This window comes from Hemitrygon akajei, chromosome 7, assembly GCF_048418815.1.
Source record: "Hemitrygon akajei chromosome 7, sHemAka1.3, whole genome shotgun sequence".
Lineage (NCBI taxonomy): Eukaryota > Metazoa > Chordata > Chondrichthyes > Myliobatiformes > Dasyatidae > Hemitrygon > Hemitrygon akajei.
The window spans coordinates 166,600,073-166,615,864 of record NC_133130.1 but is presented as its reverse complement, the minus strand read 5'-3'; the positions used below and the strand labels follow the sequence as shown (position 1 = coordinate 166,615,864).

Genomic DNA, 15,792 nt, shown 5'->3' with positions numbered 1-15,792 from the left:
TGCAAGAACTTAACCTACCTGAGGAGTTGTGGTTCAGCTTCTGTCGAAAGCTTCGCTCTCTACTGCCACGGTTCTTACTTGAGTTTTTAGCAACTGGCGGTTCAGATGTTGTTGAGCGACCCTCATGTGAACTAATGGAGTTTCTATCTGATATTTCAGAATCTGAAGCAACCAGATTAACGGGTGTCGTGTGCAACTGTTGCTGCAGGTAATATATCGTTTTATTTTTTTCCTGCATTTCTTTTGCAAGTCTGCAGAAGGAAAAATAATTAAATATCTGGTAAATTTTTATTGCTGCAAGACAGGATACAAAATAAAGGAAGTGTCAGGTAACAACAGTTTACAATCTCTAATCCTGAAAACACTAGCCGACCAAAGAAACATTTGCTGTCACGATCTCACTTTCAAAGTAAGGCAGCCCTGGGAAGCAGATGAGTGGACTTCATTTGTATGACTGTCTCCCACCTCAGTGTCACCACAGTACATTAAAGCAAAAAGACATGTTCTACAAGACCTCTTCAGTGAAATAGTCAGCAGTGAAATAACCCACAAACAGCCTGTGGTAACACAAATCTGTCTCCAAGTTTGCTAGTGCTAATGTCCAAATCATGACAGTCACATCTTCAGGTTAAATGTAAATTCAGTTTGAAAGTTACTTGAAATTTAGGTTACACTTTTCAACTCTTAATGGTTAACTTCTCCAATAGTTTATCTTGTCAGTCACTAACCCACTAAACCAGTGGAGACCTGCACTATGTAACTGCATCAACAGTGCTTGGACTCAGATTCCTCTTCTCCATCCCTTTACCAGCTATCACCTCCCAGCTTCTTACTTCATTCCCCTTCCCCACCCACATGGTTTCAATCACCTTCTGGCTTGTCCTTCTTCCCCCCCCCCCCCCCCCCTCCCCACCTTACTCTGGCATCTGCCCCCTCCTTTTCAGTCGTAATGAAGGGTCTTGGCCCAAAACATCAACTCTTTTTCCTCTCCACAGAAGCTGCCTGACCTGCTCAGTTCCTCCAGCATTTTGTGTGTGTTGCTCCATATCTGTAAATCTCTCCGGGGTTTTCCAGCAGCGACTTTGTGACTGAGATATACAGTATGTGGCTAATAAATTGGTTTAATAAAACACTGGAGGTTATGTAGCTAAGCCAACACTGAAGAGGTTACACTTACTGCGCGAGTTGCTCTTTCGTTGCGCGTGACAAGGACTGATTCTCCTGTAGCGCCTCATTCAAACGCTCGTGTAGGTGTTTGCGTTCTCTCTCCAGCTGTTTTCGAAGGTACAGAATCTCACACTGCAGGCTGCGGGCACTGGTCACAGAGAAGGAGAAGAGAGACTCTCGGTAGAAGGGACTAAGTTTGGACAGCATGCTTATTTGCATCAACTACATGTCAGAAACCAGAAACTTGTTCTAGGAAAGCCCAGTGCACACATGCCAGCATGGTACAAGAGTGAGCAAGTTACGTTCCTGGAGAGCCATAGCAGAGAAAAATATCCCCCTCACAAGGCAAACCAGCTGATATTTGGTTTTAGTTTACAGAGTGAGTAATTGAAGTTTTGACAGATAAGCACGAGCAGCGGCGGTAAGTTTCAAAGAATAACAGAACATATCAGGCGTTCATCAACCAATCTCTACTTTTTTGTAGACAAAATTAATGAACCACTTATCTACAAACAGCAGACTATTTTGCTTTTCTTCATACATTCTTCAGTACACCAATGAAAGAAGAATAAAAATGTCTCTTGCTGTGAGGATAGCTACTGTTTAACAGCAGGTTGATCTGTGTTATCGCAAGGACAGTGACATGGGATTAATAAATACACTAGGATTAGAATACAGCTCTTGGTTTTAGTGTGCTATTCCAGTTAATCACACTTGCTGGACAAGCGTCACCCATTAACACCAGCATCACTTTTAAAAATCACTCCTGGATTTGACTCTGCCAAGGTATGATCAGTTTTTCTATTGTGGGTTTAATTTCAGCACAAAATTATGAAAGGATACTCTAATGCACATAACGTAGAAACGTCACTGGCACCTGCCCTGCAATGCACTTCTAAACAATTTGACAGCAAAAGCTATAAACTTTATCCAAGGGAAAGGATTCCTATTTTCCCAAATAGTATTTGGGGCAAGTTATGTCAAACTGAACAATACTCATCCTGTGGAGTATGCAGGCCTCCCCTTCAGATTCTACCAGTCTGTTGTCACCAGTACAATTATCTAAGTTGTGGTGTGCTGGGTAATGGCATCAACATGGGTGAGGGCAACAGGCTCAATAAACTGATTAGAAAGGCTGGCTCATCTATACGGGTCAAAATGGACACACTGGAGGCTGCGGTAGAACAAAGGACCCTACAATGCCACCCTGGCCGAACAGAGGTACACTTTTAGTAATAGACTAAGACAACTGTGCTGCTCCAAAGAGCCACACACACAAAATGCTGAAGGAACTCAGCAGGCCAGGCAGCATCTATGGAAAAGGGTAAACCGTCAAAGTTTCAGGCCGAGCCCCTTCAGTAGGACTGGAGAAAAAAAGCTGAGGAGTAGATTTGAAAAGGTAGGGGAAAGGAAGAGGGAAACACAAAGTGATAGGTGAAACCTGAAGGGGGAGTGATGAAGTAAAGGGCTGGGAAGTCGATTAGTGAAGGAGATACATGGCTGGAGAAGGGGGAGTCTGATAGAAGAGGACAGAAGAAAGTGGGAGGAGCAGCAGAGGGAGGTGCTGGGCAGGCAAGATGATAAGGTGAGAGGGGGAAAGGAGGATGGGGAATGGTGAAGGAGTGGATGGGGTGGAGAGCAGTACCAGAAGTTCAAGAAATTGATGTTCATGCCATCAGTTTGGAGATTACTCAGACAGAATATTAGGTGTTGTTTCTCCGATCTAAGTGCAGCCTCATTATGACAGTAGAGGAGGCCATGGATAGACACATTGGAATGGGAAGTGGGAGATTTTTCTGGTGGATGGAGCATAGGTATTTAGCAAAGTGGTCTCCCAAACTAAGTTTGGTTTCACTGATATACAGGAGGTCACACCGGGAGCACCAAACACAGTGTAGTACCCCAACAGACTCACATGTGAAGTGTCGCCTCACCTGGAAGGACTGTTTGGGGCCCTGAATGGTAGTGAGGGACATATGGATAAGGGAGTTATGTAGTGAGCAATCCCTGTGGAAAGCAGAAGGGGGGAAAGAGGGAAAGATGTGTTTGGTGGTGGGATCCCATTAGAGATGTTGAAAGTTGCGGAGAACTCCATGTTAGATACGGAGGCTGATGGGGTGGTAGGTGAGGCCAAGAGAAACTCTATCCCTGGTAGGGTGGCAGGACGATGGGGTGAGAGCAGACATGTGGGAAATGGAAGAGATGCATTTGAGGGCAGCATTCATGGTGGAAGAAGGGAAGCATCTTTCTTTGAAGGAGGAGGACATCTTCATTCTGCAAATGAAAGGTCTCATCCTGAGGGTAGATGCGGTGGAGATGGAGGAATTGAGAAAAGGGGATGGCATTTTTACAAGTAACAGGGTGGGAGGAGATATAGTCCAGGTAGCTGTGAGAGCCCATGTGTTTGTAATGAATATCGGTAGATAAGCTGTGTCCAGACATAGAGACAGAGAGATCAAGAAAGGTGAGGGCGGTGTCGGAAATGGACCAGGTAAATTTGAGGGCACGGTGGAAGTTGAAGGCAAAGTGAATGAAGCCGATAAGTTTCACGTGGGTGCAGGAAGCAGCACCAATGCCGTTGTTGATGTATCATAGGAAGAATGCGGGATGGTCACCAATGTAGACTTGGAATATGGACTGTTCCACGTAGCTGAGAAATAGGCAGGCATATCTGGGATCCATGCGAGTGCCCAAAGCTACACTTTGTTTGAAGGAAGTGGGAGGAGCCATAAAGAGAAATTATTTAAGAGTGAGGAGAAGTTCCGCTAGGCGGAGGAGAGTGGTGGTGGGGTGGAGTGGAACTGGTTGGGTCTGGTGTCCAGAAAGAAATTGAGAGCTTTGAGGCCATCTTGGTGGGGGTGGAAGTGTATAGGGACTGAACGTCTAGTAATGTTGGGGTCATATACTGTGTCCGGTGCTCTGGATGTGGCCTCCTGTATATGGGTGAAACCAAACGTAGATTGGGAGACCGTTTCGCTGAATACCTCCGCTCCATCCGCCAGAAAAAGCGGGATCTCCCAGTGGACACACATTTTAATCCCAGTTCCCAATCCTATATGTCTATCCATAGTCTCCTCCACTGTTGTGATGAGGCTACACTTAGGTTGGAGGAATAACACCTTATATTTCGTCTGGGTAGCCTCCAACCTGATGGCATGAACATCAATTTCTCAAGCTTCCAGTAATGCCCCCCTTCACCATTCCCTCTATCACCTCTTCTCCTTGCCTGCCCATCGCCTCCTTCTGGTGCTCCTCCCACTCTTCTTTCTTCCATGGCCTTCTGTTCTCTTCTATCAGTCTCCCTCTTCTCCAGCTCTGTATCACTTTCACCAATCAACTTCCCAGTTCTTTACTTCATCCCCCCCACTTCAGGTTTCACCTTTCACCTTGTGCTTTTCTCTCCTCTCCCCCCACCTTTTAAATCTACTCTTCAACTTTTTTTCTCCAGTCCTACCGAAGGGTCTCGGCCTAAAACGTTGACTGTACTCTTTTCCATGGATGCTGCCTGGCCTGCTGAGTTCCTCCAGCATTTTATGTGTGTTGCTTGGATTTCCAGAATCTGCAATTTTCTCCTTTGTGATTGGAGCACTATATGAGGTCATTCATATCCTCGGCCATTGGGCTCTATAATGAGTCAACCTATAGCCTGAGAACTGATGAACCCTCTCCTGTTAAAACTGTTGAGCTAACTTAATTTTTATTCTTTCTACTTCTTTTCTAATATTTGTACATCTATGCACTTGTAATGCTACTGTGACACCGTAATATCCTTTGGGATCAATAAAGTATCTACCTATCATTATTGATATCAAGTTTTTATTCCAAACTTTAATGACCCAAACTTGAATGCCTCAGCTCCTTTGGAAGTCCTCCCCATGTCCCAGTAATCGGGCAATTGTTACTGTGATATGGACCTGTATCATCCAGGTCATGCTCTCTTCTCGCTTCTGCCATCAGGAAAGAGGTACAGGAGCCTCAAGATCCCACAACAGGTTCAGGGACAGTTATTACCCCTCAACCATCAGGCTCTTGAATCGCAAGGGGTAACTTCACTCATCCCGACACTGAACTGTTCCCACAATGTATGGACTCGTTTTCAAGAGCTCTTCATCTCATGTTGTTAATATTTTTTTTATTATTAATATTATTCTCTCTTTTTCTGTATTTGCAGTTTGTCGTCTAATGCACATTGTTTGTTTGCCGCCTTGTTGTGTGTGGTCCTTCACTGATTCTTTTGTGCTTCTTTGTACTGACTGTGAATGTCCACAGGAAAATAAATCTCAGACAATAGGTGCAGGAGTAGGCCATTCGGCCCTTCCAGCCAGCACCGCCATTCAATGTGATCATGGCTGATCATCCACAATCAGTGTCCCATTCCTGCCTTCTCCTCATATCCTTTGACTCCGCTATCTTTAAGAGCTCTATCTAACTCTTTCTTGAAAGCATCCACAGAATTGGCCTCCACTGCCTTCTGAGGCAGAGCATTCCACAGATCCACAACTCTCTGGGTGAAAAAGTTTTTCCTCAACTCCATTCTAAATGGCCTACCACTTATTCTTAAACTGTGTCCTCTGATTCTGGACTCCCCCAACATCGGGAACATGTTTCTTGCCTCTAGCGTGTCCAATCCCTTAATAATCTTATATGCTTCAATCAGATCCCCTCTCATCCTTCTAAATTCCAGTGTACACAAGCCCAGTCGCTCCAAACTTTCAACCTATGACAGTCCCGCCATCCTGGGAATCAACCTCCTGAACCTACGCTGCACTCCCTCAATTGCAAGAATGTCCTTCCTTAAATTTGGAGACCAAAACTGCACACAATACTCCAGGTGGGGTCTCACCAGAGCCCTGTACAACTGCAGAAGGATCTCTTTGCTCATATACTCAACTCCCCTTGTTATGAAGACCAACATGCCATTAGTTTTCTTCAGGGCCTGCTGTACCTGCATGCTTACTTTCAGTGACTGATGAACAAGGACACTTGGATCTCGTAACCTGCCTTCCTGTTCTTGCCACCTCTCATTTATCCACATTAAACTGCATCTGCCCACTCACCCAACCTGTCCAAGTCACCCTGCATTCTCATAACATCCTCCTCATATTTCACAATGCCACCCAACTTTGTGTCATCTGCAAATTTGCTATTGTTACTTTTAATCCCTTCATCTAAATCATTAATGTATATTGTAAACAGCTGCAGTCCCAGCACCGAGCCTTGCGGTCACTGCCTAGTCACTGCCTGCCATTTTGAAAGGGACCCGTTAATCCCTACTCTTTGTTTTCTGTCTGCCAAACAATTTTCTATCCATGTTAGTACCCTACCCCCAATACCACGTGCTCTCATTTTGCCCACTGATCTCCTATGTGGGACCTTATCAAAGGCTTTCAAGTCCAGGTACACTACATTCACTGGTTCTCCCTCGTCCATTTTCATAGTTACATCCTCAAAAAATTCCAGAAGTTAGTCAAGCACAATTTCCCCTTTGTAAATCCACGCTGACTCGGACTGATCCTGTTACTGCTATCCAAATGTGCCACTATTTCATCTTTTATAATTGACTCCAGCATCTTCCCCACTACTGATGTCAGACTAACTGGTCTATAATTCCCTGTTTTCTCTCTTCCTCCTTTCTTAAAAAGTGGGATAACATTAGCTACCCTCCAATCCACAGGAACAGAACCTGAATCTATAGAACATTGGAAAATGATTACCAATGCGTTCATGATTTCTAGAGCCACCTCCTTAAGTACCCTGGGATGCAGACCATCAGGCCCTGGGGATTTATCAGCCTTCAGTCCCATCAGTCTACCCAACACCATTTTCTGCCTAATGTGAATTTCCTTCAGTTCCTCCGTTACTCTAGGTCCTCTGGCCACTATTACATCTGGGAGATTGTTTGTGTCTTCCCTAGTGAAGACAGATCCAAAGTACCTGTTCAACTCGTCTGCCATTTCCTTGCTTCCCATAATAAATTCACCCATTTCTGTCTTCAAGGACCCAACTTTGGTCTTAACTAAATTTTTCCTCTTCACATACCTAAAGAAGGTTTTGCTACCCTCCTTTATATTCATGGCTAGCTTACTTTTGTACCTCATCATTTCTCCCCGTATTGCCTTTTTAGTTAACTTCTGTTGCTCCTTAAAAGTTACCCAATCCTCTAGCTTCCCACTCATTTTGCAATGTCATACTTCTTCTCTTTTATTTTTATACTGTCCTTGACTTCCTTTGTCAGCCACAGTTGTCCCCTACTCCCCTTAGGATCTTTCTTCCTCTTTGGAATGAACTGATCCTGCACCTTCTGTATTATTCCCAGAAATACCTGCCATTGTTGTTCCACTGTCATCCCTGCTAGGGTATCTTTCCAGTCAACTTTGGCCAGTTCCTCCCTCTTGGCTCCATAGTCCCCTTTACTGTAATACTGACAATTCCGATTTTCCCTTCTCCCTCTCAAATTGTAAATTAAAACATCATATTATGGTCACTACCTCCTAATGGCTCCTTTACCTCGAGTTCCCTTATCAAAACCAGTTCATTACACAACACTAGATCCAGAATTGCCTTCTCCCTGGTAGGTCCAGTACAAACTGCTCTAAGAATCCATCTCGGAGACACCCCACGAACTCCCTTTCTTGGGGTCCAGTGTCTACCCGCATGTTGAAATCCCCCATAACAACCGTAGCATTACCTTTGCAACATGCCAATTTTAACTCTTGATTAAACTTGCACCCTATATCCAGGCCACTGTTTGGGGGCCTGTAGATAACTCCCATTAGGGTCTTTTTGCCCTTACAATTTCTCAGTTCTATCCATACTGACTCTACATCTCCTGATTCTATGTCACCCCTCACAAGGGACTGAATTTCATCCCTCACCAGCATAGCCACCCCACCCCGTCTGCCCACCTGTCTGCCTTTCGATAGGACGTATACCATTGAATATTCATTTCCCAGCCCTGGTCCTCTTGCAGCCATGCCTCTGTTATTCCTACATCATACTTGCCAATTTCCAACTGAGCCTCAAGCTCGTCCACTTTATTTCTTATACTTCATGCATTCATATGTAATACTTTTAATCCATTACTCCTCTCACACCGATTCCTATTGCACTTGTCCATACTCTCTGATCCCTTCCTGAGCTTTCTGCCCCATTAACTCTGTTGTCTTTCTCAACATTTCTTATTCTCTCTTTCCCTTTAACTCCATCCTTATATTTCCAGTTTGTCTCCTCCACGGGTATGTTAGTTTAAACACACCCTTGTTTCAGTGGCAAACCACCCTGCCTGTTAAGGTGCAACTCGTCCCTTTTGTACAATCAATCCTTACCCCAAAACAGATGCCAGTGGTCTAAGAATGTAAATCCCTGCTTCCCACACCAGTTCCTCAGGGTTCATGGTGACTTCATGTCACCAAGAAATAGGCCCTTCAGCCCATCTAATCCATGCCTAGTCCCATCAACCTGCACCCGGAACATAGCCCACCGTAACCCTGCCATCCACGCATCTATCCAAAATTATGGTGTACTTTCATAATAAATTTACTTTGAACATAATCAGTATTCAACTATGTGCCTTGGGAAGCAAAGCAGGGAGATGCTCAGTAGCCTCCAGTGGTGAAGCATGCAAAGTGTATCCAGAACTATGTAAACTTCTTGCCAATTGCTTTCCCAGCCCAAGGGAGGGAGGCTCACTGCTGAGAAACATCTGTCACTTGTCGTAAAATGACAGTGGATACAGAGGCTCAATGGAAACAATATTCTGGGTCCTTTTGCTAACACTGCAAACATCAGAGGGGGATGTTGTACCTATTTCATTGAGACATTACAATGTAAAAAAAAAAGGAAAATGATGATCCAGCTTATCATAAATCTGAAGACACTGTTGGATCTGTTTAATTCTTAGGTTAGACTGTTTAATTGTTATTTTCTTTGCAATTTAACAATTATCTGCTTGTATATTATATAATTATTTATATACAAATAACTGCCTAGTATGTGTATGAACATTTAATATGCCTCTGATGATTGTACAAAGTATAATTCCGGAAAGCTCTGGGAGCTTCTTTGTACTGCATTATTTGAATAATATTTTTCTCATTAGTTAATCTTATCTACAAATTTGAATGGATTTTTTTCCCTCAGCTCTGCAGTATTAAAGAGTTACAACAGAAAGCAGCCCCATCTTAGACTTTAAGTCTTAGTTTTCCCTTCACTTAGTAGGCCACTATAACTGTCAATCAACACTCAATAAAATGGCCATAAAGCAACAGGTTTTGTGCCTCTTACCCAACTTCTGAAAGAACCTTGGATTAAAATATCGAAATCCAAAAGTGCTAATGACTGCAGTACTGTTTACAATGTACTGCTGCAGCAAAACAACAAATTTCACAATATATGCCAATGATATTAAACCTGATTCTGATATTGCTGTCTATGAAGTGAATTTTCTTGCAGGTTAAAAAGTAAATAGATTCACAAATATCTAAAAATACACTATGTTACACTCGATTTGGGAGTTCTACCAGCAGAGGGGACAGGCTGTCTCCAGTCTTGTGAATGCACATACACTCAGCACAGAGGAAGCCTGCACAGTCCAATGTCAAAACTGAGATTTAATTACTACACCTCCTTATAAATAGCATTTGCTTATGGAGTGAAACCAGAGACACCTGCCAAATTGTCTATATTCATTTTTTTTTGTGGTAATACTACATTGTGCTACAGGTGTGAGTTATATATACTGTGTTAAGCATTTTTTTCTGGAAGAATGAATGCTGTTTCATTTGGTGATATGCATGCGTACAGTTGAATGACAATAAACTGTAACTGAACTTACACATGAACATACCCTATTAAGTCTTTAAATCAGCCTGATATTTCAGATTATAATAGATGTTTATCACTTCAATAGTTATTTACATTTTCATCACATCAGCACAATATGTGCTGTTTAAACAAAGATTGCTGACAAGTGAATAATACACATGAACCTAGATAACATCCAAGCCTGTCCATCAGTTATCTGAATAAAGAACATCAAATTGTGATTGAAAATATCTATGTTGTGCATTTACCTTTGAGAGAAATCAACAAAGGTGTTGTCTCCAGAAGCAGACGATGCATCTCCTGTAATACCTACAAGTAACACAAGGAAACAGAAAATCTTGGGTTTCTGAATAAATTTTAAACAGACTAGCATATTTGCCATCTTTTATAAATCATATGCAAATTTAAAAGCCCCACAACCATTAAATATATTAACTGTTTATATGAATGACAAGCATTAAAAAATCTTGTAGATCAAAAATTGAATAAATGATTTAATTCTCTTCACCTGCTTCATTTCTTTCATCAGATTTCACATGGTTATGTTGCATTATTTACAGAGAAACTGTACTTACACAATGATTCACATTCTAGCCTTTCACAGTTCATCAACTGTCAACATTAAGCTGCCTATAGTACGTTCTTTACTAAAGCTCATTTTAAAACAAGCTGCTCACCCACTCTGCTATGCACAATCTGGCCAAGTATGAAATAACACTAAGAATAAATGTCAACTGAAAGATCTTAATTCTATTCTTTAATGAGCATAACACCCACGCTATTAGCTACAGAACTATCTATTGTAAGACTTAAGTTCACTTAACAATAGAAACAGGTCATATTCTGGAGAGAAACTGGATGACCCAGAGATTGGCACAACCACTTTATATACTGAATTTTGCCTTTCAAGAGCAGTTAATATCCCTCAACCATTGAGCCCTTGAACCAGAGGGGTAACTTCACACAACTGTGCTCACCCCAACACTGAACTATTCCCACAACGTATAAACCAAATTTAAAAGAGTCTCATCTCATGTTCTCAATATTTACTGTTTGTTTATCAACTATTATTTTGTTTTTTTTATAAAATTTACTGTGAATGCCCACAAGAAAATGAATCTTGGGGTTATATATGGTGACATACATCTGCTTCGATAAATAAATTTACTCTGAACTTGAAGGCAACACGAGTGAATCTGCAGATGCTAGAGATAAATAAAAACACAAAATGCTGGCAGAACTCAGCAGGCCAGACAGCATCTATGGGAGGAGGTAGTGACGATGTTTTGGGCCGAAACCCTTCATCGGGAGGGTTCCTTGTTTTTTTTTGACACTGATCAACAGAAGAAGTCAAAGTGATCTAAATTAATTACAAATATAAAACATAAAATAATTGATTGCATAATTATTCACTCCCTTTGTCAATATTTAGTAGACACACCTTTGGAAGCAATTACAACCAATGAGTATGTGGACAGATCTCTACCTGCTTTGCACATCTTCCCTCACGAGCCTCCTCCTTGCACAGCCACTCAGTTTTTGAGGACGGCCTGCTCCAGACAGACTTACAGCTGTGCCATATTCTTTCCATTTTTTGATGATTGACTTAACTGTACTCCAAGAGCTATTCAGTGACTTAGAAACTTCCTTGTATCCATTTCCTGACGTGCTTTTCACAGGGTTGCTTGCAGTGTTTTTTTTTGTCTTCGTGGTGTAGTTTTTGCCAGGATACTGACTCACCAGCAGCTGGACCTTCCAGATACAGGTGTATTTTTAATACAACCAATTGAAACACCTTGACTGCACACAGGTCTCTAAAAACAGATCTTCATTTAATTAGTTAAGTAACTTCTAAAACCAATTGGCTGCACCAGTAATGATTTGGTGTGTCATTTTAAAGGGGGGTAAATACTTATGCAATCAATTATTTTATGTTTTATATTTGTAATTAATTTAGATCACTTTGTAGAGATATTTTCACTTTGACACAAAAGTCTTCTTCTGTTGATCAGTGTCAAAAAAGCCAAATTAAATCCACTGTGATTCAATATTGTAAAACAATAAAACATGAAAGCTTCCAGGGGGTGGGGGGGGGGTGACTACTTCTCATAGGTACTAAACATACTTTGATAATATACGTTGAACTTTGTGTGTAGGTAGTCAAAGCAATTAGCAGGAAAACGTGAAGCCCAAGACAGATTTTAATACAGTGGGAGATGGAAATATAGAATTTGAAATTTCTTTTGTATCCTTTATAATAAGAATTTTGCCTGCCAACTTACCACCATCAAGCTTGCTCTCTAGCTTTTCTACCAGCTGCAGACTCTGGTTTAGTTGATCACGGAAGGCTTCCCCAACATAATAGTCAACGTCGCTGGCCTGCAACAGCTGCTCAAAGGCTTTAGTTAGATCCACAAGGGACTGGTGATGCAAGGAGAAGACGTTGCGATTTTCTTTAATTTGCTGTCGGAGATGTGAGAGCTCTCTTGCTTGCAACTGTACCAGTGAATCATACCTTAGTAAAAACAAAGGTAAGTGTATCATGACCCAAGAACTAAATATGCAATGCAGATGGTGTGGGATTGATAGAGCAAAACAAGGAATAAATTTATAAAAAAAACTTAATAACTTTCTTACATAGTGGGTTTTGTTGTTTGGAAAGGTGAAATTTAAAATGAGAAACAGACCTTCATGAGGTGCGTGTTGCTGCTCAATTTACTAAGTTAACATGGCTGTGCCATTTACTGCACAGATTATTTTAAAAGATATCGATCATTAAGTCAAAAGTAGAACTATATTTTCATTATGTTGATGAACAATGGATCAAACTTCACATTTGACCACAAAAATTATTGCAAATTCTGCTTTACTGATACAAAAGTGTTAAGTTATGCTAATATGCTCACCTGCAGAAATCACTTTTATATATAAAACAGTGGCTGAATGGTCATTTCAATTAAACAGTCCCTTTGGCCCAGCTCTTCCATGCTGACCACTGTGCCCACCAAGCTAACCACATTTGACTGTGTTTGGGCCATATCCCTCTAAACCTTTTCTATCCATATACTTAACAAAAAGTCTTGTAAATGTTGTGAGGACTCTACCTCAAACCCTTGCTCTGGCCATATACTCTGCAACCTCTGAGTGAAGAAGCTACCCAGGTCAAGAACCAACAAACACTCCACATACATTAACTCTTTCTTCATGGGATGATTTTTGCTAACCACTTCCAGACCCTTTACAATGCCAGCACATCCTTTCTTACATATGGGCCCAAAACTGCTTTATAATCCTACCCGAGCTCTCAGGTCTTCTTCCACTGCTCTCTTAAATTTAAACAATCTCCCTCAAGAGATAATTGGCACATCAGGTTTTTGAACTACTCTCCTAAACTTTTAAACACAAAAAAACTTAAGAGATGCACGTTGACAATTTTAAACGCCAGCTCAAAACTTTTTTATTTAACCTTGCTTTTAAATAACTTTTTTGAATTTTACTTTCATGCTTATATTTATTTTTTATTTTATTTTATTTGTATTTTTATTCCATTGTAAAGCACTTTGAACTATATCATCTGTCGGAAAAGCACTCTTTAATAAAGTTATTATTTTATTATTGTATTTTTCTCAGCTCAAGCTGGTAAAACCTGAGGTAAGGGCTTAGCCAAGCACACTCATTTCTAGGAACTTTTATTGATAGGAACTTTCAGACTTTTCTAGTGGTGTTTAGTATTGTGATTTTCTGAAGATTTAGAAAAACATTGCTGTGTAACCCTAATTGTTTAATGCTATTGTGTAGTGACTTTGGGATGATACCAGTTGCACATATTACTATTGGGATAATGTATACTCTGTTCATTTTCCAAAGTCTTTCAATTTCCTCTTTTAATTCAGTATATTTCTGGTATTTTTCACTTACTAATTTCTGTATGTCATGTGTGTTTGGAATGGCTGTATTTATCAAGTTGTTCTTGCTTATTAATCCTGTAATATTATATCCAGATGGTTATTCTGGATTGTCCCAACTGTAATAATGGATCAGTTGTAATACAAACTGGATCAGGCTTGTAGTTAGAGTAAGGTATGGTGTCTTTTATGAGTTTGTATTTTAAAGCAAGATTTTGGCTAATGATGAATGGTGAATAATAATAACTATTAACATTACTACAACGATTACTGCTCTTAACATAATAAAGGAATTTACTTTTGAGCTGGTAACGCTGGTGCCAGTTTGCTTTGAAGTTGATCATGCAGCTCCTCATTCCGTGCACTCTCTTTCTGTAACTGATTTTCTAGTTGCTCTACTTGTTCCTTTAACTTCTGTACCAGCTGTCCATCCTGACAATAAACAGACATCAGCCAGTCCCCTTTCTCATGCTGGCTTCCGAAATCCACGCTCTGAGATCTGGATGCACAATTGGAAAGATCGCCAATCTGCTGGCTGGTTTGAACACCTAGATCAGAAGACTGGATAGAATGTCTTCTGTGGCTGTAATTGTTGTCATTATCTTTTGGGAAGCTTTCCAGAGAGTGTCTATCATATGAACTTCGAGTTGGAGTCTGGTGGCTTTGGTCTGAAATGGTCAACTGGTCACTGGACAGAGAGTTCTTGCGCACACGCGTCTGCAGGTGGTGAAGTACTTTCCGATACTTCTCAATCTGAGCCTTTAGTTCACCAATCTGAAGTTTGAGTTCACTGGCATCATCCGTTTGTCCATAATCATAGAAAACATCAAGATTCTTCAAGCTGATTTTGGGTGAAATCAAACTTGGTGAACTTGGGTATGAAGCTGACGAATTTGTGTCCAGATTTTCCATAGAGAAAAAGCGACGGCTTAGCTTATGCAGGGCAGGAACGGCCGAGTCACTGTAGCAATGGGCAGGTAACTGCCTGCCTGTGTCTGCAGTAAAATATTCCAACAGTAAAAATTCAATATTTGCATCTCTTTCATTTTATTCTTGGGGTGTGAAATAGGAATCAAATGTTAGACTTTCCTTATCTATGCAGAAATTATATAGGCACCCCCAAACTGAAACAAGACCACAAAGTAAAGTGCACAAACAAAATTAATAAAACATGCAATTAATTCACACAGACACAAATACAAGAGATTCTGCAGATACTGGAAATCCAGAGCAACATACACAAAATGCTGGAGGAACTCAGCAGCTCAGGCAACATGCATGGAAATGAATAAACAGTCAACATTTCAGGTCAAGCCCCTTCATCAAGACTGGAAAGGAAAACTAAAGATGCCGGAATAAGAAAATGGGAAGGAGGGGGAGGAGGACAGGCTAGAAGGTTATAGGTGAAGAGGATTAAGTAAGAAGCTGGGAGGTGAAGTGTGTAAAATGTAAAGGGCTGGAGAAGAAGGAACCTGAACAAGAGGAGAGTGGACCATGGGAGAAGGGGAAGGAGGAGAAGAAGCACCAGGGGGAGGTTATAAGCAAGTGAGAAGAGGTAAGAAGCCAGAGAGAGGAATTAAAGGAGAAGGAAAAAGGAGGGAATAAAATTACAAGATGTTGGAGAAATTGATGTTCATGCCATCAGGTTGGGAGCTACCTCAATGGAATATGAGGTGTTGCTCCTCCAACCTAAGAGTAGCCACACTGTGGCAGAAAAGGCGGCTATGGATCAACAAGTCGGAATGGGAGAGGAGATAAACAGTTGGTCACTGGTAAATCCCACTTTTTGCAGACAGACAAGCAGATAGTTTGCCACGCTCATTAATTATTTTGAAGCTCAATAACTCAGTGTAATGATGATCTGTGGTACCTATGAAATAAAGCTGACTGTTTGTTA

General features: G+C 41.2%; 1 protein-coding gene across 13 annotated transcripts in view; it reads right to left on the bottom strand.

Moving 5' to 3' along the window:
* cdk5rap2 (CDK5 regulatory subunit associated protein 2) overlaps window positions 1-15,792 on the bottom strand; it is a 162,226-nt gene that overhangs the window by 42,658 nt on the left and 103,776 nt on the right. For all 13 annotated transcript variants that reach the window (XM_073052506.1, XM_073052510.1, XM_073052504.1 and 10 more), the window contains 5 exons: window positions 14,194-14,890; window positions 12,273-12,505; window positions 10,239-10,299; window positions 1,178-1,315; window positions 19-251 (listed from right to left, as the gene is read on the bottom strand). In XM_073052506.1, the coding sequence (XP_072908607.1) occupies window positions 19-251; window positions 1,178-1,315; window positions 10,239-10,299; window positions 12,273-12,505; window positions 14,194-14,890 (1,362 nt within the window). The remainder of the gene's footprint in view (window positions 1-18; window positions 252-1,177; window positions 1,316-10,238; window positions 10,300-12,272; window positions 12,506-14,193; window positions 14,891-15,792) is intronic.